Consider the following 23961-nt stretch of genomic DNA (forward strand, 5'->3'; position numbering starts at 1 on the left):
GGTGTGGCTGCTCGGGGAGATCATTGCCAGCTAACAATTGGAAGAGCTTCCTGAACTGCCTTGAACCAGTCAGTCTCCCAGCCTTTGCTGAAGGGGCTGTGTGTGTGTGTGTGTGTGTGTGTGTGTGTGTGTTGGGGCATGCTTTCACCACTCTGGAAGACAGTTTGTAGATTTTAGTCTTCACTTTCTGCTTGCACGGAGTTTCAAGGTTAGCCAGAAGTGAGAGATGAGAGCCTTCTCAAGGCATCTGCATGTGTTCTGGATTCCAAGAATCTGTTAGACTTTCAAAAGCCAGTATGGTTACCTCTTCCGCCAGCTTTTAAAGTCTGGTCAGTCTCCATAGAACCTCCAACGGGTAACACCACGGCAGGCAGGTGGGATGTTAAACAATTGTTGATTGTTTCTAGCAAATACCTTTGGGGACAGGGCATTTCTCAGATTAAAAAAAAAAAAAAAAAGCCAACTAAAAGTGAATGCTTAGGCCAAATAGTGACAGTTCTCTAAATTGAGTTTTGGTGAACTCTAAACTTATTCTGCCCCTCCAGCTATGGTAGTTCCAAGATTGTTTGGAAGGCTATCATGGGTCTCAGGGGCAGGAGTTCAAGGCCAGTTAAAAGGACATAAAGCCTGTCATTTTTCTTGAGTAAATGCTTCTTGGATGGTTGAAAGCCTTTAGCTAGTTTCCAGAGTTCTGAAACAGTGGATTTTTAGTTTTTGCCAGCATTCTCCTTGCTTTTATGGTAGAGATTTTAGAGGTCCTTCCCCTACCATTCCACAAGTGCCCCCTATATTACAAAATTTAATAATGGAGTTTTAGCACTTGTTTTTTCATATATTGAGTCTCCAATATCATAGGTGACTGGGATTTCTGTCCATTGCTGTGAACTATCTGTGGAAATATTAATTTCAGTTCTGAGAAAGAAAGTGCTCTAAGTCCACAAAGCTTGAGAAGCCATAGTTTCTTATCAAAGGCTCTCAAGATAATGAAAATAAACAGAGGCAAAATTTGACTTTTCTGGCCATAAAAATAGAATAATGATCCAACTAAGTTCTTATTCTCAAAGGCTGGTTTTACACCATACCCTGCCTTGAATAAGTGATGTGGTTTCTCAGAGAGCTTGTTTCATCTTTAGTAAAATGGAGACAATACCTGACAATGGAGCAGTACAATAAGATGTAATGTAGGTGTGAAATTACTTTTTTTTTTTTTATAAAGTTTATTTAAGTAATCTCTACATCCATGTGCAGCTCAAACTCATGACACCAAGACTAAGAGTTGCAAGCTCTTCTGACGAGCCGGCCAGGTGCCCTATAAGTACTTTATAAATAGTAAAATGCCATGCTCAACATATGCATATGAAATTGAGTTGTGGTATATATGGTATAGTTTAACAAAAGCTATGATGTTGTAAGGACTAGATAACATGTAATATTATGTAATTAGAGCATTTAACTAGAAATAGCCAAATTTAAAAATAGAAAACACTTTAGAAAATTTACTCTTGGGCTATGTACATTTCCCTATAAAATTTGGTGTAAATTTTTAAGTAGTTCAGAAGTCACCCCCCCCCCCCCACTTAGAAATCTCTGCTGCCTCTGTTCCTTCCACCTGTTCCCTACTTGTTGTGCTACAGGAGAAACATTTTTGTTTTCTTTCTTGTCCATATTCTTTTATCCAAATGTGAGAAAATATTAATATACACCATCATACATTTTGTATTTGCAATCTCAATGAAGAAACTTGTTACCACCATTTTGTTAATCCTAATGCCAAGACAGTAAATTGATCAATTACACAGTAAGTAGCAGGGTTGGGACTCAAATCCAGGCTTGCTGATACCAAGGTACCCACAGATGAACTTTTTGTGGAATAGGGTAAATCTTCCAGAAAACTGTATATTGAGCTGTGTTCTTAAAATATCTGCCTTTCAGATCGGTGGACCAGACAATGCCCGGCTAACTTCTCGTTTTGGGGAAGAATATGTCAACATCATGAACATGCTTGTTTTCACACTCCCTGGAACTCCCATAACTTACTATGGGGAAGAAATAGGAATGAGAAATATTTTAGTCACAAATTTTAATGAAAGCTATGATGTTGTAAGTTAACATAAGAATTTACTATTCCTATTCTATGGCTGAAAATGATTACTCTCTGCTTTCCTTTCTTATTATTAGTCAACTGTCTTGGTTGGGGGCTTAAAAATGCTGTTTCCTAAGACCTACAACTGAATTGTTAGAGCCCAGGAATCTATGTTGTTTTCCATCTGATTCGTAGGCACATTAGACTTTGAGATCCCATGTTTTGAGTTTGGAATATTACTTATTGCCCTCCACCTGAAATATGGAGTTAGGATCATTAATTATACTGCTTGTCTGTACTGCTAGATTTCTTTGAACACAGAATATTCATCCTTTAAAAAAAAATTCGTCCTTTCACGTTAACAAATTGTAAATGCACAGCCTCAGACTTCAGTGGTTTTTATTTTGTTTTTGTTTTATGAATCTCAAAATTGTGTTGTTGGGTGAACCTGAAATAATTTGTATGGTTAGTTTTCAATGTTAGGAGATCCAATTTCCCTAATATTTATTTGGTGTGCATTTCCTAAATTTGTGTATGTGCAGCACTCATGAGCAATAACTAGGCTGGATAAAAGAGGACAGAATTGTCCTCTTACTTATACATGGCTGCATCACTGTACCACAGAATGAATTGGTAACAGTACATTTTGAAATCATACATTACTCATTTTTAGGGAAAAAAAAGCAAAGACTCCAAGCATGTATCAAAGTCTAGTTACTATAGTTTATTGAAACTCAAGATGTCACTATTTTCCAAAAAAAGTGTGAAGCTGGCTTAAGTTAAGGAATTAATTATGAAGTAAATTATGGACAAATGATTTTTCTTTTACTAACTAGACCAATGTTTTCTCTTTATGGTCTTTTGACACAGAATACTCTTCTCTCAAAGTCACCAATGCAGTGGGACAATAGCTCAAATGCTGGTTTTTCTGAAGCCAATCACACCTGGTTACCCACCAGTTCAGATTACCATACTGTGAATGTTGATGTAAGTATCAAAATGTTAATCTGATTCCAGAAACAGGAAATGAGTTTCTCTGCTGATACTATACAGTCACCCTGAGGGTAACTAAAATTTTAACTGATGCTCTCCCTAAATCAATCACATAGACTTCTCTTACAGTTTTTAAATCATTACAAACTGGTACATAAGTACACCATGTGAAATATAGTATAGAATATATTATTCACTGGCAAGACTAGCTATTTGTTTTCCTTTCCTGCCCACAAAAGGAAGGAAAGGAGACCCATCAAGGCTATTTACCTGGAGAAACCAAGACATTCATAAAAGTCAGTGAATTCATAAAAGTAGCTGTTCTGGAAAAGTACATCCTTTGGCTTTTGCCCATACTATTTATTGTTCTTGGGTGATCAAGTTTGCCAAATCCAGCTGGATTTGCTGGAATCTGTGCATTCCTGTTTAGAAAACTGGTTTGCTCAATTTGGCAAAGTGCTAAGTATATTTCCTTAGACCAGAGCAGTATGAAATGGCTCCAAGTGGAATCATGTGCCAGAGAAATTACTAGCATTCCACGAGACTTAAAAAATTTCCCCTTACCCCAAAATATAGATGACATACAATGTTATATTAGTTTCAGGTGTACATGTAGTGATTTGACAATGCTCACACCACAGTAAGTGCAATCTTCCCATGTTATTGTTTTGGGCTTTATGCAAACCGTCCTGTTCCTACAGCTCCCTGATCCAAACTCCAGAGGCTTCAGGGATATAGTATTAGTTTTGTTTTATATATTCATAGGTCTTTGAAAACAAAAATATGTATTTTAACATTTGTGTTTTGGATTAAATCTCTTGATTTTTGTTATGTCCTATACATAAGAAATCCAATAGGGACTCCTAGGTGGTTTAATGGTTGAGCATCTACCTTTGGCTCAGGTTGTGATCCCGGGATCAAGTCCTGCATCAGGCTCACAGAAGGGAGCCTGCTTCTCCCCCTGCCTCTCTCTCTGTCTTTCATGAATAAGGAAAAGAAAAAAAGAAATCCTACATAAAAATGTATATCAGAAAGATGAAAAAGTGCAAGTGCAAATTAAAATTTTTTCTATAACACTAGTCAAGCCTTTCAAATGATCATGAGTAACAAAATGTCTCAAGCAATGCTATTTAATAAAATCTACAAAAGCCCTAGAGATAGGTAAAAATTTAAGTAACTTCTAAAGGAAAGTAAAATTAAGCTTCCCATAATTATTAGAGGTAGGTAACTAAAGACAAGGGGTATCAAAATGCAAAAGTAAATGGATCACCAAGAATCACACCATATTTGAGAAAACTTAAGATGAGACACTCCACTCTTACCAGAACAGTAGAAAGTAGAGGGGATATAGCAAACATTAGATATCTTAGAAATGTAGAACATTGTGAAACACTGAAATAGAAATTCTAATTAGGGTGTTGGAAAACTGATCCAGAGGCTCCTCCCAGAATGCACTGTAAAAAAGCAAAATAAAACAAGAAAAATTTTGGTGTTTCTAGAAGAGAAGAGAAACTAAACTCAGAGAAATTTTCTTTTCTAGAATGGCAAGAATAAAGAAAATACCCTAAAAATATGTAGAAACCAAAACCAAACTTGCCCGAGGAAAGGACTGAGAGTTGGATTGGCTTCTCAAGAGGATCCTAGAACACGTTAGAACTTTAATCTTTAATAGAAGTGTGATGGAAATCTGATTCTATACCTATAATCCTGTATCCATTCAAATTAGTATTCAAGAATATCTGGAAAAGGACCCCAATTTTTGCATATATAGTTTCTGAAGGAATAATCAGGAACTCAGAAAATGGATCTAAAAAGACAATGATGTAGGGTGCTGGCTGGCTTAGAGCATGTGACTCTCAATTTCAGGGTTTTGAGTCCCAAATTGTGTGTAGAGATGGCTTTAAAAAAAAAAAAGACATGATATATAAAACACTGTCAGGAAAGGATCAACAGAACTTAAGGATATTTTTTGATATACAATGTAAAAAAACGGTAAAGAAGATATTCTGAAACAAAAATCTTAGTGATTGACTTCTAAATATGGAAAGTGGCAGGAGAGCAGGCAGCATGGTCTTTTCAGGGCATGGAAACAGAGTAACTCACTCTGGATTTGAGCTGCCTAGTGGCCATTAAATGGACTGAAAAATTCACTTTCTGTGACACACTGGCACCATTTCAAGTGTACTGTAGCTAGTGGCTACCACATTGGACAGCACAGATACAGAACACTTCCAGCACCGCAGGTAGTACATTTAGACAGCATTGCTCCAAATGTCAAGAAAAAAATATTTTTAAATGGGCACTGCAATTTTAAGTGTATAATTTTCAAATAACATTAGAAGGAAAATTATTACATCAAATCAATTCGATGTTAAAAAGGATGAAAATAGCACAATTATAAATAAAGGGCTGTAGGATTATATCTGAACATATGATAATCACAAATATAAATGGTGAAATTCACCTACTAGAAGATAAAAACTCTCAGATTAAGATACCAAGACAAAATCTGACATAAGACCTGCTAAAATAAAAATTTAAAAATAAAGCTTGCCTCCTGGCTATAGCTATCAAACCAAAAATGCATCTAACCTTTTGAACACAGTAACTTCATTCTGTGAATACCTGCTTATGTGGAAAATGATAAATATTCAAGGATCTCTATCACATCATTTTTTAAAAAAGAAGATGACTTGAAAATGATTTAAACATTTTATCAATAGAAAGTTGACTTGGTTATGGTTAATTTATAAAATGGACTAGTATGCAGCTTTAAAAAAGAATGCACTGATATTATGAAACTATCTCTAACATGTACTAAATAAGAAATAGCATCTATAATGGTATCATGCCATAGTGAAAAAGTAGACGTACATGTTTGCACAGGCACAACATGTATCACACATAATCATAATAGTGTCTATTTCTGAGAGAGGAAGTGAAAAGCTAGGGGTGGTATTAGGAAAAACCTTATTTTATATATTGTTCTCATAAATTTTATACTGTGTGCATGCATTTCCTACTAGAAGAATAAAGTTACAAAAAGCAGGTGTGGAAATATTTAATAGCAGACAAAATAGAATTCAATATGAAAAGCGTTATGAGACAAATGCAATTCTCAAAAATTGATAAAAGAACATTCCACTACAAGTCATGAATCTATGCATCTAACAATAGCTCCAAAATTTATAAAACAAGTACTATGAGAAATGTCAAGAGAAAGTGACAAATCCACAATTACAGAGAGACATGTCAACATACTTTTAAGGAAGGAGACACAAATAATAGTTAACACTTACTGGGCACTTCTTTGTGAGTGGCACTGAACTATACTTTTCCATGCATTATCTAAGGCTATAGGAAATGTTAATAGTAATTTGACAAGTCATATACATACACCATATACATATACCATAAATACCTTTGTACCTGTTAATAGAGAATAAACATTTTTTCAGACATTCAGTAGATGTTCACTGAAGACCACACATTAGGCACTTGCCCCCAAATAACAGTAACAGCAACAACAGCCAACACCACCACTGCAGTCAACATGGCTGGCAAGAGTCCAAGGAAATGAACATTACCACTGATTTGGCAATAGCTCTGATGAAGACTAATTTGGCATTATGAATCAAGTGTCCATACTCTTTGACATAGCAATTGTCTTTCTGTACTAAATAACTCAAATATGAGGGATGCACAGAAAATATTAGAAAGTTGAATGTTGAAATGAGAGAGATGATTAAGTATGGTATATCCATCCAATAGAATATTATCTTGTCATTATTAAAATGACATTTTAACATAATAACAGGAGAAGATGCCTGAAATGTTAAAGGAAAACACAACATTAAATTGTATATTTTTTATATAGCTGTGAAATAAAGCCTGATCTTCCTTAATGGACACACATTAAAGTAGTACAATTTTTAACTTTCCCTTTAGGGAAAGCATTTTGCTTTTTATCCCTTTTTGCAACCTCCTGTTCACCATTAGCTACTGTAAGAATACATATCTGCTGAAGTTAAAACAACCCACATATTATTCTACAAAACAGAACAGAGAGGCCCTCAGAGTCCACAGCCACAGTGGCTGCTTTTCTATCAGTTACAATGTAGCATAAAGGGACTGTATTTAGGCAAGTTAAACACCAGATAACTTAGACATGGACATTTGGTTAGGGATTCCTAAGTGGAGTCAAATTTGGTCCCTCATCATCTCTGGCCAAGATGTAGCAGAGCACTGTGCATATGATGACTCCCTGAATTTGCAATACCTCTCAATAGTTAAACTATTCTTATCTACCTATCAATACATATAACTTGGTAGTCATTTTAAGAAGCACAAACTGAGGCAAATTTTTTGGGGAAGGAAGTTTCTATTTGATACTAAAAATATATTAAAAAAACCCCAAACAACTCTTAGAATCAAACCTTTATGTTGATTTTTCTTTTTTTTAAATAGGTCCAAAAGACTCAGTCCAGATCAGCATTGAAGTTATATCAAGAATTAAGTTTGCTTCATGCCAATGACCTGCTCCTCAGCAGGGGCTGGTTTTGCTATTTGAGGAATGACAGCCACTCTGTTGTATACGCAAGAGAGCTGGATGGCATCGATAGAGTCTTTCTTGTGGTTCTGAATTTTGGAGAATTATCACTAGTAAATCTCCAGGAAATGATTTCCAACATTCCCGCAAGAATGAGAATAAGGTTAAGTACTAATTCTGCTGACGATCGCAATACAGTTGATACGAATGCCATTTTACTGGATAAAGGAGAAGGCCTCATCCTTGAATACAACACGAACAATCTCCTTCATCACCAAACAGCTTTCAAAGACAGATGTTTTGTTTCCAATCGGGCATGCTATTCCAGTGTATTAAACATACTGCACAGCTTGTGTTAGGCACCTCTATGAAAGAGATGAAGACACTGGCATTCTGTTTTATTACAAGCATTTGCAGTAACTTCATGTATAGCATGCTGCTGGGTAAAAACAGCTTGAATGCAAAGGTTCCCAAATGTTTTTTAAAAATAATAAAATTATCACTTGCAGAACTTGTAACTTTGTTGAGATAGTATTAATACAAGAGATGATCGGAACCTCAGGACTCCAGATATTAGAAAGATCTGCTGAATTCTAATGTGAAGAATGTTATCTTTTTCGTAAAATACAGGCATAGAAAATTGGAGGATGACTTACTGCTGAAGTGTCTTAAAAACATTCACTAGCAAAGAGGCAGGACCTTGATTTGTAAACTTTTCAAAGAAAATGTTAGAACAGACAAAAAACAAAGCTGTTCTGATGGGGGTGTGGGGAGAGTTGTGCTGTCACCAATCCTTCCTTCACCCCCAACTCCATGTCCTTCTGAGGAGCATGGTTTGAAAACTACTTTCCCAGGCTGAGGGGCATATGCACCAGTGAAGAGAATGACATAAGCAAGTGAGATGTACATTAGACAAAGTTTGGATGGAGAAGCAAATTTTAGAAAATTACTAACTTAAAAAAAAAATCTCACTTTTGCTTACCCAATTGGAAATAAGACTATGAAATATTTCAGTGTTTCCAATTCTCATGGAATGCAGCATTTCAGAATTTTAGGTATTTCTTAAGATTCTCGAATATACTGGTGCTGTCAAGTCCAAGTTCCTCGTACAAGAATTTAATTTGGGCTGTAATCTAAAAGAAACACATTAAAAAATTAGAAGGCCTCTGTTGTAAAACTCCAGTGCTAAAGCTCTTGATCTATCCATCTTCACCTAAGCCTTAAGTCAGCAACTTATGGCAAAGGTACTTTTATTATTTGGGACAGAGGCAGAAGGTGCTCCCAAAAATTAAGATTCCATTACTTTCTTTAATAGATCTCATTTACAAGTGTTAAGAGGGAACCCTTTTTCTCGACTGACTTCACTGTTCTTCCTCTCCGCCCTCCCCCCCCCCCCACAGTTAATGAAGCAGCTATCATAAACCCTGATGCAATCACTGAAATGTTAACTGCAACACATTTCTACTTGTGCATCTGGAAACTGAGAGAGGCTTGATAACATACCTTTTTGTGGGAATCCTCAATTACATGATTGCCTCCAGGCTGAATATCTAAAACAACATTGGGGGCCTGATAACCTGAAAGAATTAACATGAAACAATTAGGTTTTTTGAGACTCATTTTTCACCCTCTTTCCTCCCACATGTGCTATTAAAATAATAAATGAAGGAAAAAGGCATAAACTATCACCACCAAGAAAGAGATGGGAGGGGGCAAGCAGTAGAAGGCAGACTTCTGAAACAGAGAAAGCAGGAGGAGGAGAACCAGTGGCTGAAGACACTAGATGGAAGACATTTGGAGAGCCACATGGAGAAGGTTGTGTCACAAGAGGAAGCCAACTGGCCCTATGGAATCAGAGTCTTTGCGACCTGGAAACAGCTTCTATTGTAGTAGGTGAGTGTGAAGCATGGAGTGAAAACAAGGTGACTGAAAACTTGTATATGGGTCCCTCCCACCCTAAGCCCAGAAGGTCTTGTTAAGGAAGAAAGGTAATAGTTCTTGTCCAGTGAAATGGAAAGATCTAGAGAAAATTACAGCAGCTAGCTTGGGCACTGAAGCTCCAGAGCAAAAGCTTCAGAATCTCTTTTTTAGAGGTTTCCAAGAATAATGGCTCAATTAATATTATTAAATGAATGTTTTATGACAGTACATCTCTAAGTTGTATTTGATGTTTAAACTTATTTTTCTTTGTGCCTTGCCTACCTTATTTTAATATTTCCTTTCAAAAAGAGACAAGTATAGTCATTTAATATGACTCAACTGAGTAGTCAACATAGGAAAACCAATTTTTGTCCAAAATCACAGGCAGATGACTTAGTCTACAGTGTAAAGTGTATTACCGAGCAGTATGTGGAAGGGAATAGTCCATTTAGCTACATTCCCTGCATACAGGTAGTCTCCTACCTTCACCAGTGTCCTTAGCATGCTCTGTAATGGCTTCCTTGAGTTTCTCAGTATAGTTTACAATTCCTTTCAGAGGTACACGCTCATCGTTTTCATAAGCCGTGATATGAATAGAAGGATAATGCTGAAAGAAAATAGATGCAAAGTTTACATTATTCCTTATGGTCCTTTTCTACCCTATAGATTATGAAAAAGAACTACCTCCAATTTTTTTATCTAGGTGCCAGATATATTTTCTTCTCATTTGTTTTTTTGAAGAGTTATTTATGTATTGGATTTTATATACATACATACATACATACATCTATCTATCTATCTATCTATCTATCTATCTATCTATCTATATTTTTTAAAGATTTTATTTATTCATGAGAGAGAGAGAGAGAGAGAGGCAGAGACACAGGCAGAGGGAGAAGCAGGCTCCCCATAGGGAGCCTGATGTGGGGCTTGATCCCGGGACTCCAGGATCATGCCCTAAGCCGAAGGCAGACACTCAACCTCTGAGCCACCCAGGCATCCCTTTCATTTGCTTTTGAGAGATATACAGCATTATAGTACTAGACCACTTGCTACCTGGAATAGCCTTTCCTTGGCTAGCAAGACCATGATCATATCTATTCTATTGAACTATTAAATTGAGTATTAACAGAGATGTTGCTGAGAGGTGTTTGGGTATTTTGAGCAGAAATAACTTAAAACCCCAGTAAAAATTCCTGCCTCAGCATGGTAAGTATCCCTTTGATGATCTTTTCTATCACTTTAGGATAGTGTATCACAACTTGCACTACCTGTGGCTTGATATTTTGATAGGGACAGTAACGTTTTATGTAGTTCTTGTGTTTTTCATCAGATGAAGGATTTCCCCATTCTTCTAATTCTTCTAATGTCAGAGGAAGTGTAGTGTCCATCATGGTGTTGAGAACATCCAGGAAAGGTGCCTTAAAAAAAAAAAAAAAAAAAAAGCCAAAGAAATTTAAATTTTGACTAATAAGTTGTCAAAATGAGTTTCAGAAAGACATTTTATTTTATGAATATACATATGGACATGAGAGAACAAAAGTCAAGAAGCCATGTGGATTCCCAGGAGGTGGACTAACTACTCAGTCCTTAACTAGGTCCTGTAATTTTATAACTGGCCTTTATGGTTTTCAGACTCTGAAAATGATGATGTTATACATCATGTTTATATATGTGTATACACACACACACATATGTATAACAAAACAAAAAATGTTTTCTAATTTCACAATTTTTTAGTTTGATGCCTTTATTTATACACATATTTTTTTTTTAAAGGGGGCATTTACACTGAAGTTTTTTTTTTTAATTTTTATTTATTTATGACAGTCACACAGAGAGAGACAGAGAGAGAGGCAGAGACACAGGCAGAGGGAGAAGCAGGCTCCATGCACCGGGAGCCCGACGTGGGATTCAATCCCGGGTCTCCAGGATCGCGCCCTGAGCCAAAGGCAGGTGCCAAACCGCTGCGCAACCCAGGGATCCCCCACACATATTTTATATAAAAGTAAGAAATGCTACTACTTTACATTCATTAGAATGGGTACTATTAAAAAACTTAAAAAACAAACAAACAAATAACAGTGTTAACAAGGATGTGGAGAAATTGGAACCCTTATGCACTGTTGGTAGGAATGTAAAATGGTGCAGATGGTATGCTAGTTTCTCAAAAAACTAAACTCAGAATTACCATATAATCCAGCAATTCTATTTCTAGGTATATATCCCAAAGAATTAAAAGCAGGTTCTTGCAGAATATAACCATATTTGTAGCAGCATTATAAACAACAGCCAAAAGATGTTAGCAACTCAAGTGTCTGTCCACTGATGGATGAATGGATAAGCAAAATATACACAATGACACAAATACTATTCAGCCTTAAAAAGGAAGGAAATTCTGACATATACTATGATAATAGATAGACCCTGAACCTTATCTAAGTGAAATAAACCAGTTACAAAAAGATAAATATGTATGATTACATTTGTAGGAGGTAGACTCTAATTTATAGAGACAGAGCAGAGTGGTGGTTCTAAGGGGAAGGGAGAATTGGGGAGTTGCTATTTAATAAGTGCAGAGTTTTGATTTTGCAAGATGAAGAGTTCTGGAGATTGGTTGCACAACAATGTGAACATACTTAACACACATGAACTGTATACTTGAAAATGGTTAAGATGTTAAATTTATTTTCTCACAAAAATTTAAAAAACCCAACATGAATAATTCCTTACCAGTTGGGACATTTTACATAAAAAAAAAAAAAAAAGGCAATAAATGTTAATTGAAGAAAATCTAGAAAATATACAACCTCAAAGGAGGAAAAAACATTCACTGGCTTATAACCAGTGTTAAAACATTTAATAAAATGGCAGCTGCTTTTTTTTCACTTGTAGTCTTCTGTTAACATGCTTTTCAGCTTTCTCTTGTATTAACATTAACCTAGTGGGCAAAAGTAATTCCTTCTGGCTGCTTAGCATCTGGACTCCACTTTTTTGCATTTAAACTATTCCTAACCTTATGAGGCAGAGCCTGCCTCTCAGTATGGAGCTGTTAAATGCCAGGTAGTTCCCTTCTCCGTTTTCCCCACAGCATGGAGTAGCTACATGACTTGGGTTTACCAAATCAGACATAATAATGTGCTCCAGACTTTGAATGGGAAGTTTGTGGCTTAAAGTAGGGACCACGAGAATTTCTTCTGGCAAAAGCGACACATTTATGTTGAGTTTTCAGATGCAGCACTGGGAGTATACGGTGACTTGTGCCCAGCAATAGCAGCAGTGATAGCTTCACTGGGCCAGTTTTATGGTATATATGGATATGTTTCTGGCCGTGTAGCCTCTATAAGATTAGTTCTATGCCTGCCCTTTCCCAATACCTTTTAATAAATCTTTTTTCTGCTTAAATTAATCAGAGCTAGTATTCGGTGCTTCTAATTAAAACTATGGATCCTCTATTGTTGGATATTTAGGTTGATTCTACTTCACTATTACAAGCAACATGGGGTAAATACTCTTATACACACATTTCTGATGATTTCCTTTCTAATTTCTAAAATCAAAGATCAGCTGTATTTTTTTTTTTTTATATTGTAAGAAACTTACTATCTTTGTATATAGGTTTTCTTCCCTCTGTACTTAGCATTTATTTCTACCTAAAAAAGTAGATTTGTAGATCAGGATTATTTAACACTTATTAAGAGAAGCCTAGAGTGTATACCCCATAAAAGAAACCTAAAATAATTTACTCTCTCCATCCCAGCTCTTCTTTTCTAGAGTCTGACCAGGAGCAAAATGATGAAAGTGAAACAAGTGGCTATAATACTTCTAAATTTCGGACACCAGGAAAAGATTATACAGTTGACCCTTGAAAGACACAGGTTTAAACTATGGAAGACCCCTTACACTTTTTTTTTTTTTAAAGATTTTATTTTATTTATTCATGAAAGACACAGAGAGACAGGCAGAGACACAGACAGAGGGAGAAGCAGGCTCCCTGCAGGGAGCCTGATGTGGGATGTGATCCCAGGATCCCAGAATCAGGACCTGAGCCAAAAGCAGATGCTCAACCACAGGCCAACCAGGCGTCCCACACCTGGATTTTTTTTTTAAGTAGGTATACATATGGTACTATATAAACAAATGTATTTTTCTTTTTTAAGATTTTATTTATTTATTCATGAGAGACACACAGAGAGAGAGAGGCAGAGACACAGGCAAAGGGAGATGCAGGCTCTATGCAGGGAGCCCGACATGGGACTTGATCCCGGGTCTCCAGGATCACACCCTGGGCTGCAGGTGGCGCTAAACCACTGCGCCAACAAGGCTGCCCCAAATGTATTTTTCTTATGATCATCTTAACATCTTTTCTCTAGCTTATTTTAAGAACACAGTATATAATTTATAGACCATATAAAATATGTGTTAATCAACTGTTTATATTATTGGTAAGGTTTCTGGTCAATGGCAGGCTGTTAAGTTTTTGCAGAGTCCAAAGTTATACATGGATTTTGGACTGGGGGCGGCAGGGGAGGTGGTTGGTGTCTCTAACCCCCATGTTGTTCAAGGGTCAACCGTGGAGACTTTTAAGGTCAAAACAAAATATTTAAATTACAATATAGAAAAACCACCCACTTAAAGACCTTTATGAATGGAGTATCTAAAAATAGAGAGCCTCTACATCTAGTACTGAAATGCTCATGGGCAATATAATATAGTCAAAGGATTTCGTGGACTTCAGAGTTGCAGTGTCCTCTGCCTGATTCCCTGGAACTAGTGAATCACATATGCTCTCTTTTCTAGCAATTCTAAATGTTTTTAGAAATAAGAAATAACTAATGAGAACAGCCATTAATATCTTTCAATGGAAGAAAGGATAAATAAAGGAGAAGTAATTAGAGTAAAAGAAGTTTAGAATAGAGCTCCAATTCTGTGTTTAAAATTTAAAGGCTTTGCTACACTCCTGTGTTATGGTAAAACTGGAACAGAAATATTTTTCAGAGTAGCTTATGGCTTCATGCCTTCCCACTCTGTACATAGTAGAGAACAGAGTATACTCACCTCCAAAGTCACAGCTCTCAGCAGCTCTGGATTAGAATTACACAATGCTCCCACAAGCACCCCTCCAGCACTGAAAGCAGTCAGGGTTGTTAGACTTGGCTGAGAAAAGCCTTGGCCATGAAGCGTCTTAATGCAAGCCTCTAAGTCAGCAAGGCCATTGAGTTTTTTAGTTAGACGGCCATCAGCGTGCCACTGGAGGCCTAACTCACCACCACCTCTGAAATTAAAGGGCAAAAAATTTTTTTAGTGGGGCAAACATATTAATAAGTCAGGGTCAGCAAACTGTAGCTGGTGGGCAAATATTTACTCAGAGGTCTGTTTTCCCCCCCCTTAAATGGCCTTAGAGCTAAGAATGATCTTTAAAGGTTGGGAGAAAACAACAACCACCACCAAGAATATACAATAGAGACCATATGTGGCCTATAAAGCCTGAAATATTTACTATTCAGTTTTTTTAGAGAAAAGGTTTGCCAATCTCTGATATAGACAGTCAAAAATGGATTTCATAAATGTCTTAAAAATAAGTCACTGTCATTTTTTTATTCATTCATTTAAAGTAGGTTCTACATGCAATGTAGGGCTTGAATTTATGGCCTCAAGCACAATGTAGGGCTTGAACTTATGCTGCTCCAACTGAGACAGTCACACACCCCTAAACAAATACGTTTTGGGTACCTCCTACTGTATACCAGGCATTGTGCTAAATGCCGGCCTTATAAATATACAAAAGCAAAAATCTGCCCTGAAGATTATAAGTTTGGGGGTAAAGAAAAGAGCTGCCAAGCAATGTGGTTGCTGCTTTTACACAGGGTATTTAAAGTTATCAAAGAAGCAGCAGGAAGAACATCCACCTGTTAGGTGAGAGGTATATACTTCCTAAAACAAATGCTTGAGGAGGAGATGAAATGTAAGCCACGTCTTAGAGGAAGAATATGAGTTCCCAGAGTGCAAAGAAGGGGGAAACATCAAGACATGGCAGGTGCAAAGGCACAAAAGGGAAAGAGTTTATCAGGTGAAAGGATGTAATAAGGCTACAGTGCAGGACGCATTTGGGCAGTATTCACAGCTATTACTACAGAGATTAACCAGGTTATAAGGATATTAAAATACTACACTGAAGAGTTTGGATTTTATTTCAAAGGTGGAAAGGCAGAGAAGGATTTTAAGCAGAAACATAAAATAGTATTTGTGTCTTGAAAATAGTGAAAATAAAATGAAGTTAGAGTGGAAAAAAGGATCTAGTTTGAGAGACTATTTTAGAAAAAACTAAACTCTAGAAAAAAAAAAGGAAATAATAACATTACTAAGATAATACACAGACTGGTATGTCAACTCTACAAATCTGGTACAAGATCTTAAAAATCTACCCTTTTGCTTTTTAGGTATCAACTAGTCTGTTAAATTCACTTCCACTAGCACATGCTTAGGAATACATAAATTTAATAACACAAATGAGAAAATAAACTTTGCTCCCTGATAGACTTTATGCTGGACATCTGTCACAATGCTCTGGCACTCATACGCCAGGTAAAATGTTGCTGACTCACCGAACATGGCAATATGCTAATATCCACCCATCGTCCACCAATACCCGTCTTTCAGGTCTGAAATTCATTTTTAAATCCATTCCATAAGCTCCATACACATGTACCAGGAGAGGTTTCTTCTGCAAGTCCTCAGAATCTGTCTTGTGGAAAATGGTCATTGGCACTGATTTTCCATCCTGAAAATTAAGAGTTACTATGCATGTAAGTAAGAGTCTTTTAAAACAGTTTATCCCTAACTTTATGCCTTATTGATGTTGAGCACAAACTTCATTTAATTAAGGTAACAGAGGGGTGCCTGGTTGGCTCAGTTGGTGGAACATGTGACTCCTCATCTCGGGGTTGTGAGTTGAGTCCTATGGGTGTAGGACTTTGGGTATAGAAATTACTTAAAAATAACAACCACAACAAAAATAAATAAAAATAAACAACCATAATAAAGACAAGAGTTATGGTCTTTAAAAATACATCATGGTTCATCCCCATTTTCAGCTGTACTACTGACCTATAATATTATTCAGAAAAGAACAATAAGACTCTGGCTTGAAAAGAGTTTATTAAATGTAGCTTTTCATGACAGTAAAGTGATTTTAAGGGGTTCTTCACTACTACCATTACTGTAATTTTCTTCCGTCAAGTCAAAGTCAAAATATACCTATCAAGGTTAGATATACCAGCACAGCATTTTTCCTATACCTAGAGCCAGATAGTGACATTTCTCATCTTTGAGTATTTATAAACATGCTGACTGAAGAAGTTTTAACAGCCAAGTTTTCTGACCTCTGTAAGCAGAGTCCTCAACCATTAGCATCAGAATTTCTTACCCCAACTGACATACATCCTTATACTCTTCAAAGGTCTACCTTTATTTTTTAAAATGTTTAAAAGTGGCTTAAGTAAGTAATCTTAATTACTTTAGGACAGGTTAACTATTCCCCAGTTGAGTTCACGTTCATTAATTGCAAACCGATTGAAACTAGGCATTCCCTGGACAAAATTAACATAATCTGAAGTATTTCTGATATTCCCTTTGTAGAAAAAGGGCAGAGAAATTGGTTCTCACCCTGCTTACAGAAACTAGTGAAATAGTGCTAGTCTACATAAAATAAGAGGAAATAATAAAAGGAAAACAATAACCAAGCCACTCTCCCTATTTTTATGCTTACTGTGAAAACTTAACTTTGAGGCACTAGAGTAATTATCAGATAAGGAGGCAATCTTTCATCCTTCCTTATGATGCTCAACTTGCTACGACAGTGTAACTGGAGTTTCACTTCTCAGATTTATTCTTACAAAACGATGTAGATTAATTTCTACAATTATCTTTGTCTTTTCATCTCCCTGCCTCCTCCCCAACAATCAGAGAAAAACTAGTTGGTTGAAAACTTAAGAAAAGGGATGCCCGGGTGGCTCAGCGGTTGACTGTCTACCTTACCTTGGGCTCAGGGTGTGATCCCGGGGTCTTGGGATTGAGTCCCACATCGGGCTTCCCGTGGGTAGGCTGCTTCTCCCTTTGCCTATGTCTCTGCCTCTCTCTCTCTGTGCCTCTCATGAATAAATAAAATCTTTAAAAGAAAACTTATGAAAAGGAAGAGGTGAGGTTGGTGGCAAGTCTTGTGATGAGCTGGATCTGAGTTAATCAGCAGTGCAAAAATGCATGTGGAAAGTTGTAGCAGTGGGGCACCTTGGTGGCTTAGTCAGTTAAGTGTCTGACTCTTGATTTTGGCTCAGGTCGTAACCTCAGGGTCCTAAGATTGAGCCCCAAAGTGGGCTCCCTGCTCAGCAGGAGTATGCTTGAGATTCTCTCTCCCTCTGCCCTTCCCCTGTACCCACGCACATTTAGCGCGCTAATAAATAAACCTTTGAAAGAAAGAAAGAAAGAAAGAAAGAAAGAAAGAAAGAAAGAAAGAAAGAAAGAAAGAAAGAAAGAAAGCATTTATAGTAGATTCCACTGAGCACTTGTCTCCCTTCTCTAATTCATATAAAGAATCCCTGGGCTCCCCAAGAACTTAGCTTCACTGTTCTTTCCATTTGGGGTATAATAACTACAACAACATTTTAATAGACTGGTATAATCCCACATTTCTAAAGCAGAACAAAGCCTATTCTATTGACAAAAAACAAAACATAAAAATCTATGGTGACACACTAAATGGTAAACAGTAATTACATCTAAGAGGTACAGCAAATGGGACCAAAAAGCAGTCGTCTAAACTTTATATACTTGGCATTTTTGCATTTCTTCTAAGTGTACTACTGCCATAGGGGAAAAGAAGAAAAAACAAGATAAAATAAGAGAGGGATATAAATTATGAAAGACTTTTTTTTTTTTTTTAAAGATTTTATTTACTTATTCATGAGACAGAGAGAGGCAGAGGGAGAAGCAGGCTCCATATAGGGAGCCCAACACGGGACTCAATCCCGGGACCGCAGGATCACACCCTGAGCCACAGACAGACGCTCAACCGCTGAGCCACCCAGGTGTCCCAATTATGAGATATTCTTAATGCTGAGAAACAAACAGAGGGTCAATGGAGGGAAGGTGGGTGGGGGGTGGGGTAACTGGGTGATGGGCATTTAGGAGGGCATGTGATATAATGAGCACTGGGTGTTATATAAGACTGATGAATCAGGGACCTCTACCTCTGAAACTAATAATACATTATATGTTAATCAATTGAATTTAATAAAAGAAAAAAAAAGTGTGTATTGCTTTTCTATTACTGAAAAATATATATTTAAATAAAACTAATAGTTTATTTATTTATTTATTTATTTATTTATTTTTATTTTTTTAATTTTTATTTATTTATGATAGTCACAGAGAGAGAGAGAGAGGCAGAGACACAGGCAGAGGGAGAAGCAGGCTCCATGCACCGGGAGCCCGACGTGGGATTCGATCCCGGGTCTCCAGGATCGCGCCCTGGGCCAAAGGCAGGCGCCAAACCGCTGCGCCACCCAGGGATCCCTAAAACTAATAGTTTAAAGAAACTAATAGTTTAAAGAAAAAATTCACAAAGACAAAAGGCTGTGTCATCATAATTCACTGCCAGCACGTGCAATTATCTGATGTTTTAATATGCTAAAGTCTGAAAATTCTTTAATTTATTCCTCATTTGCACAAACTTTCTTTTTTTAAAAAAATATTTTATTCATTATTTGAGAGAGAGAGAGAGAGAGCAAGCATAAGTCAAGGGCAGACAGAGAGGGAGAAGCAGATCCCCACTGAGCAGGGAGCCCAACATGGGGCTTAATCCAGTGACCCTGGGATCATGACCTGAGCTGAAGGCAGACATTTAACCCACTGAGCCACCTAGGCGCCCCTCTTTTCTACTTTACACTCCCCCCCTCGGTCTTGCCTCTTTTTACTCTAACCTTTGGCTGTATTGTCCTTTTTTATACCTTTTAAAACATTTTACAACATTTAAGTAAGCTCTACACCCAATGTGGGGCTCAAACTCATGACCCCAATATCGAAAATTGCATGCTCTTCTGACTGAGCCAGAGAGGTGCCCCCTCCTTTATACTTCTTCTTCTTTTTTTTTTTTTAAAAAGATTTTATTTATTTACTCATGAGAGACACAGAGAGAGAAAGAGAGGCAGAAACATAGGCAGAGGGAGAAGCAGGCTCCATGCAGGGAGCCCGACGAGGGACTTGATCCCGAGTCTCCAGGATCACACCTTGGGCTGAAGGTGGGCGCTAAACCGCTGAGCCACCCAGGCTGCCCTCCTTTATACTTCTTGAATATACCACTTCTCCCTCAATTCAGGGCCTTTACACAAAATGGATTCCTCCTGCCCCCGTTCTAGCTTAATTCTTAATCCTACTTGAGACCTCACTTCCTCAGAAAAGCCTTCACTGATCTTTCCAGCCTGAGAAAGATCCTTGTGTCCTGTTTCCATTGTACTCAGCGTAGTTTCCTTTGCAGCAATCAGTACATTAGCCAATTACTCCTTCATTGGTCACCTTCCCCACTAGATTTAAGTTCCACAAAGGCAGGACTTTTTTAAAAAAAATTAATTAATTAATTAAAGCAGGACTTTTATTTATTTTTTATCTTTTATTATTTTTTATTTTTTTTAAAGGCAGGACTTTTATAAATCTAGCTCACTCTAGGTCAACTGCTCACCACCTTCACAATTTTTGCCATAACTACAAACCGACTTTGACTACTTCTTTAAGTCAACTTTAAAAATTCAAATAGAAACAACACGTGAACTCAAGAGCTTGATGTGCTGGTTATACATTTTCTAATCCATGTTAAAATAAATATATGAATATTAAAGTTACAAAAAAAATCTATGTATCCCCTAAAAATCATTTGGGCCTTGCTGGAGTGTGTGAGATCTACTTTACAAAACCATGCTACTACAGTACCAGCAACAACTGCACAGCACCTGACAGCATGCCTGTAATAGATGAGGGCTCAGAGGTGAGATTACAAAGCCTTCTTACCTTGCTTTTGGCTTCTAGACGTAAAACACGACTAGTCTTTGTGATTGGGTCTTCATGTCCAGTTTCTTCAAACAGTTTGCCTTCTGCAAACTTGTATGTGTAATATTTTGGGGGACGTATTGGAGAGCAAAGCTGAAAGGGACAGTTCTTTGGGTCTGAATTTGTATCCATTATGAATCCACAGGCCCAAGGAGGGAGCTAAAGAAAGAAAAGTTATTTTTACTCTTTATCTAGACTAAGTATCATTAATTAAATTTCTGAGTCTGCTACAAACAATACGATGAGGATATCAAGTTAATTTTTATCTGTTATACATAATACCTCCTTTAAGTATTATTTCAGCACAAATATATTTTGAGTAACAAATGAACAACTCTACGTAAAGACTAATAAACTAAGGAAAAATTATAGAAAAATGGTTCATTATGAATCTGGATTTACATGAAATCTCTATTAATAAAGTTGTTTATTTTGGGTATAAACTTGAGCAGTGGATAGTAAAATGGTTAAGAAAAAGAGCAAATCAAGTACTAATTCCAGAACCCAACAACATCTATAGGTCTCTGTTCTCAAAGAACATGAAATCTCTCTCATGTGTTTTTAATAATTTACCCATCAGCCCTTCCCCTGCTGCCTAGACAGCCATAGGGATGACAGTTATTATTCCAGGGCTACAAACTGGCTCAGCAGCCCTAAAGCATTTACAATTTGTTTCTAACTTTAGCTCCTAGGCTAACCATTGTGCAGAACAAAACCTTTCCTGGCATCTCCACTCTGAGAGACTCACAGCTATTATGATTATGATTCTTAACTTTAAGAAAAAAAAGGGAAAGGAATCAAAATTCATTCTCTCAGAGCAGCAGGGTCCAGTTTCAAGCCTGCCACTAACATCCCTCTTACACCTTTCAAAGAACTCTGGTAAGCAGATGACAGAGTATAAGAAATGGTACCAAGAGTCAGAACATTAAAAGAAAATTGCCTTTCTTTTCCTGAGTAATTGTAGAAAGAACAAATTCCTTAGAAAATCAGAGGTCTTGGCACAGCAATGTCACTGGTGGGCACTATTCAGAAAGGGTTGGGGGGGGCCATGTGGATAAAGAGTACACCATCTAACCTGTAGAAACTAAACCCAAAGAGCTTATGTTCACAGAAAACGTCTTGCTATTAATTCAAAGAATCTATCTTCCTAAAACACAATAAGGTTGTATATTCATAATGTCTCTTAAAGAGACTTCCTTATTGACTGTCCTCAGATTGAGGATTATGTTCAAGGATAATGTTTACTTAAGTGCAAAGCCACAAAACTGGAAAGAAGAGTGTGACATGTGAAAGTTGCGAAGTTTGGCAGCATAAATGGAGTAAACAGAGACCTTAGCGGGAAAAAGTACCACTGCTACTGGCCTTGTAACCAGGTTTCAGAAAGAGGGCACATGGTGCCTCAGTCCACAGAGGCAAACGTTTGTTTTTTTTTGTTCTTTGGTGAAATTAATAATAAAAAAAAAGTTCCACGTGCCCCATGCTGTAAGCAGTCATACTTTCAGACCAGGTGGTTTCAATAAATAAAAAACTCTCTTGGGTGTTATTTTTTAAAGTAGTAGGACCAAGGTTAAAGTTTTACCATAACAAAACCGTTCCAAGGCTATGGACTTTTTTTTTTTTTTTTAAATTTTTATTTATTTATGATAGTCACAGAGAGAGAGAGAGAGAGAGGCAGAGACACAGACAGAGGGAGAAGCAGGCTCCATGCACCGGGAGCCTGATGTGGGACTCAATCCCGGGTCTCCAGGATCGCGCCCCGGGCCAAAGGCAGGCACCACACCGCTGCGCCACCCAGGGATCCCGGCTATGGACTTCTTAAAATTTATCTAGCTCATGTGGAAATAAGCATTAACCATCTCAAAGACACCTTAAGCCACATTTCCTACTGAGATAATCCTGTAGTAACATCTGGGTATATTAATGGACAGCACCAGAATAATTTTAGGTTGGCTTTGATATGCAGATATTTCTTAGATACTTGACAGAAACAGTTTCAGTTTTAGCATTCTACCAGCAAATCATTTATTTCACTGAAAGATTAAGACATACATGCTGAAAGAAAATTGGCCCAAGCATGTAAACACCTCCTGTAAACTGACATTAATACAAAGCAAGAAACTTTTCACAATTTGCTTAAATTAAATATTATAACCAATTAAAACATAACTTATTTTTGTGAAAAAAAAAATCAGGAAAAACTGATGATATGATGACCAAGGAGAGGAGACAAATATATTAAGGATTTTTACATTTCTGTTTTCAGATTGAGTTTTAAAAAGCCTTTTAGTCAAGTGCCTACTGGGCAGAGATGTTACATACAGAAATACTTTATAATCCACTCTTAGTTTGGCTTAAAGATTTTGTTCTTTGTGATTGACACTGTCTATGCATATTAATCAGTATTACCCAGTTCATGAAAGGCTCGGATCTATAAAATTTTCTTTAAGTATAATCTAGTATATAATGTAGTACTTGATTCCATGTGTTGATAACTCAGAACATTATAACATTATAACAAGGCCTAACATATTGGGAAATACAGAATAAATTAAAGACACAATGATGTTCCATTGGAGACACTCCTGGAAGCACCAGGCTTTGGTGAACACGGAAAATTACATTGCAGGGCACTACAGGACCTCTTCTTCATAAAGTCACCACTCTCAAGAACAAGAGACACAGGTGACTTTCCTAACACACAGAAAAAGGTGCAGAGACTTAAGACAAAATGAGAAGACAGGAATTTTTCCCAAATACAAAGACAAGGTCATAGCCAGAGATCTTAAACAAAACAGATATAAGTAACATGCCTGATGGAGTTTAAAGCAATGATCATAAGGATACTCACTGGACATGAGAAAAGAGTGGAAGACATAAGTGAAACCATTAACAGAAATAAGGAATAACATAGAAGAGACAAAGGGCTCAATAAACGAAATGAGAAACACACCTGATGAAATGAATGAACAGCAGGCTGAAAGAAGCAGAGGAAAGAATTAATGACCTAGAATACAGAGTAACTGTAATCAAGATGAGCAAAAGAGAGAAAAAAGAATTATGCAAAACAAGAACAGACTTAGGGAACTTAGTGATGCCATCAAAACAGAATTAATATTAATATTATAGGAGTTCCAAAAAAAATTAAAGGAGTTCCAGAAAAAAAGAGAAAAAAGGGCAGAGAATTTATTTCAAGAAATAATAGCTGAAAACTTCCCTAATCTGGGGAAGGAAACCGATATCCAGATCCAGGAGGCATAGATAACCCTCCAATGAAATCCACAAAAGGGCAGCCCAGGTGGCTCAGTGGTTTAGCGCCACC

The 23961-nt window shown here is 37.0% G+C and overlaps 2 protein-coding genes across 11 annotated transcripts in view; one reads left to right on the forward strand and one right to left on the reverse strand.

Annotated features, from left to right (window-relative positions):
* SLC3A1 (solute carrier family 3 member 1) overlaps positions 1-12338 on the forward strand; it is a 48083-nt gene extending 35745 nt beyond the window's left edge. Inside the window, exons 8-11 of one of the 3 annotated variants that reach the window (XM_077915248.1) lie at positions 1933-2100; positions 2954-3070; positions 9294-9518; positions 11376-12338. In XM_077915248.1, the coding sequence (XP_077771374.1) occupies positions 1933-2100; positions 2954-3070; positions 9294-9515 (507 nt within the window). In that variant the 3' untranslated portion in view covers positions 9516-9518; positions 11376-12338. Of the gene's footprint in view, positions 1-1932; positions 2101-2953; positions 3071-7543; positions 8144-9293; positions 9774-11375 lie in introns of those variants that run through there. The other 2 variants (XM_077915246.1, XM_077915247.1) reach the window with 2 other exon arrangements.
* PREPL (prolyl endopeptidase like) overlaps positions 1-23961 on the reverse strand; it is a 70215-nt gene that overhangs the window by 4952 nt on the left and 41302 nt on the right. For 5 of the 8 annotated variants that reach the window (XM_077915243.1, XM_077915242.1, XM_077915244.1 and 2 more), the window contains 7 exons: positions 20604-20801; positions 16151-16326; positions 14604-14820; positions 10817-10966; positions 10029-10152; positions 9129-9202; positions 6122-8758 (listed from right to left, as the gene is read on the reverse strand). In XM_077915243.1, coding sequence (XP_077771369.1) covers positions 8669-8758; positions 9129-9202; positions 10029-10152; positions 10817-10966; positions 14604-14820; positions 16151-16326; positions 20604-20801 — 1029 coding nt within the window. In that variant the 3' untranslated portion in view covers positions 6122-8668. Of the gene's footprint in view, positions 1-4192; positions 4531-6121; positions 8759-9128; positions 9203-10028; positions 10153-10816; positions 10967-14603; positions 14821-16150; positions 16327-20603; positions 20802-23961 lie in introns of those variants that run through there. The other 3 variants (XR_013389432.1, XR_013389430.1, XR_013389431.1) reach the window with 3 other exon arrangements.

This window comes from Canis aureus, chromosome 11, assembly GCF_053574225.1.
Source record: "Canis aureus isolate CA01 chromosome 11, VMU_Caureus_v.1.0, whole genome shotgun sequence".
In the NCBI taxonomy this organism is placed as follows: domain Eukaryota; kingdom Metazoa; phylum Chordata; class Mammalia; order Carnivora; family Canidae; genus Canis; species Canis aureus.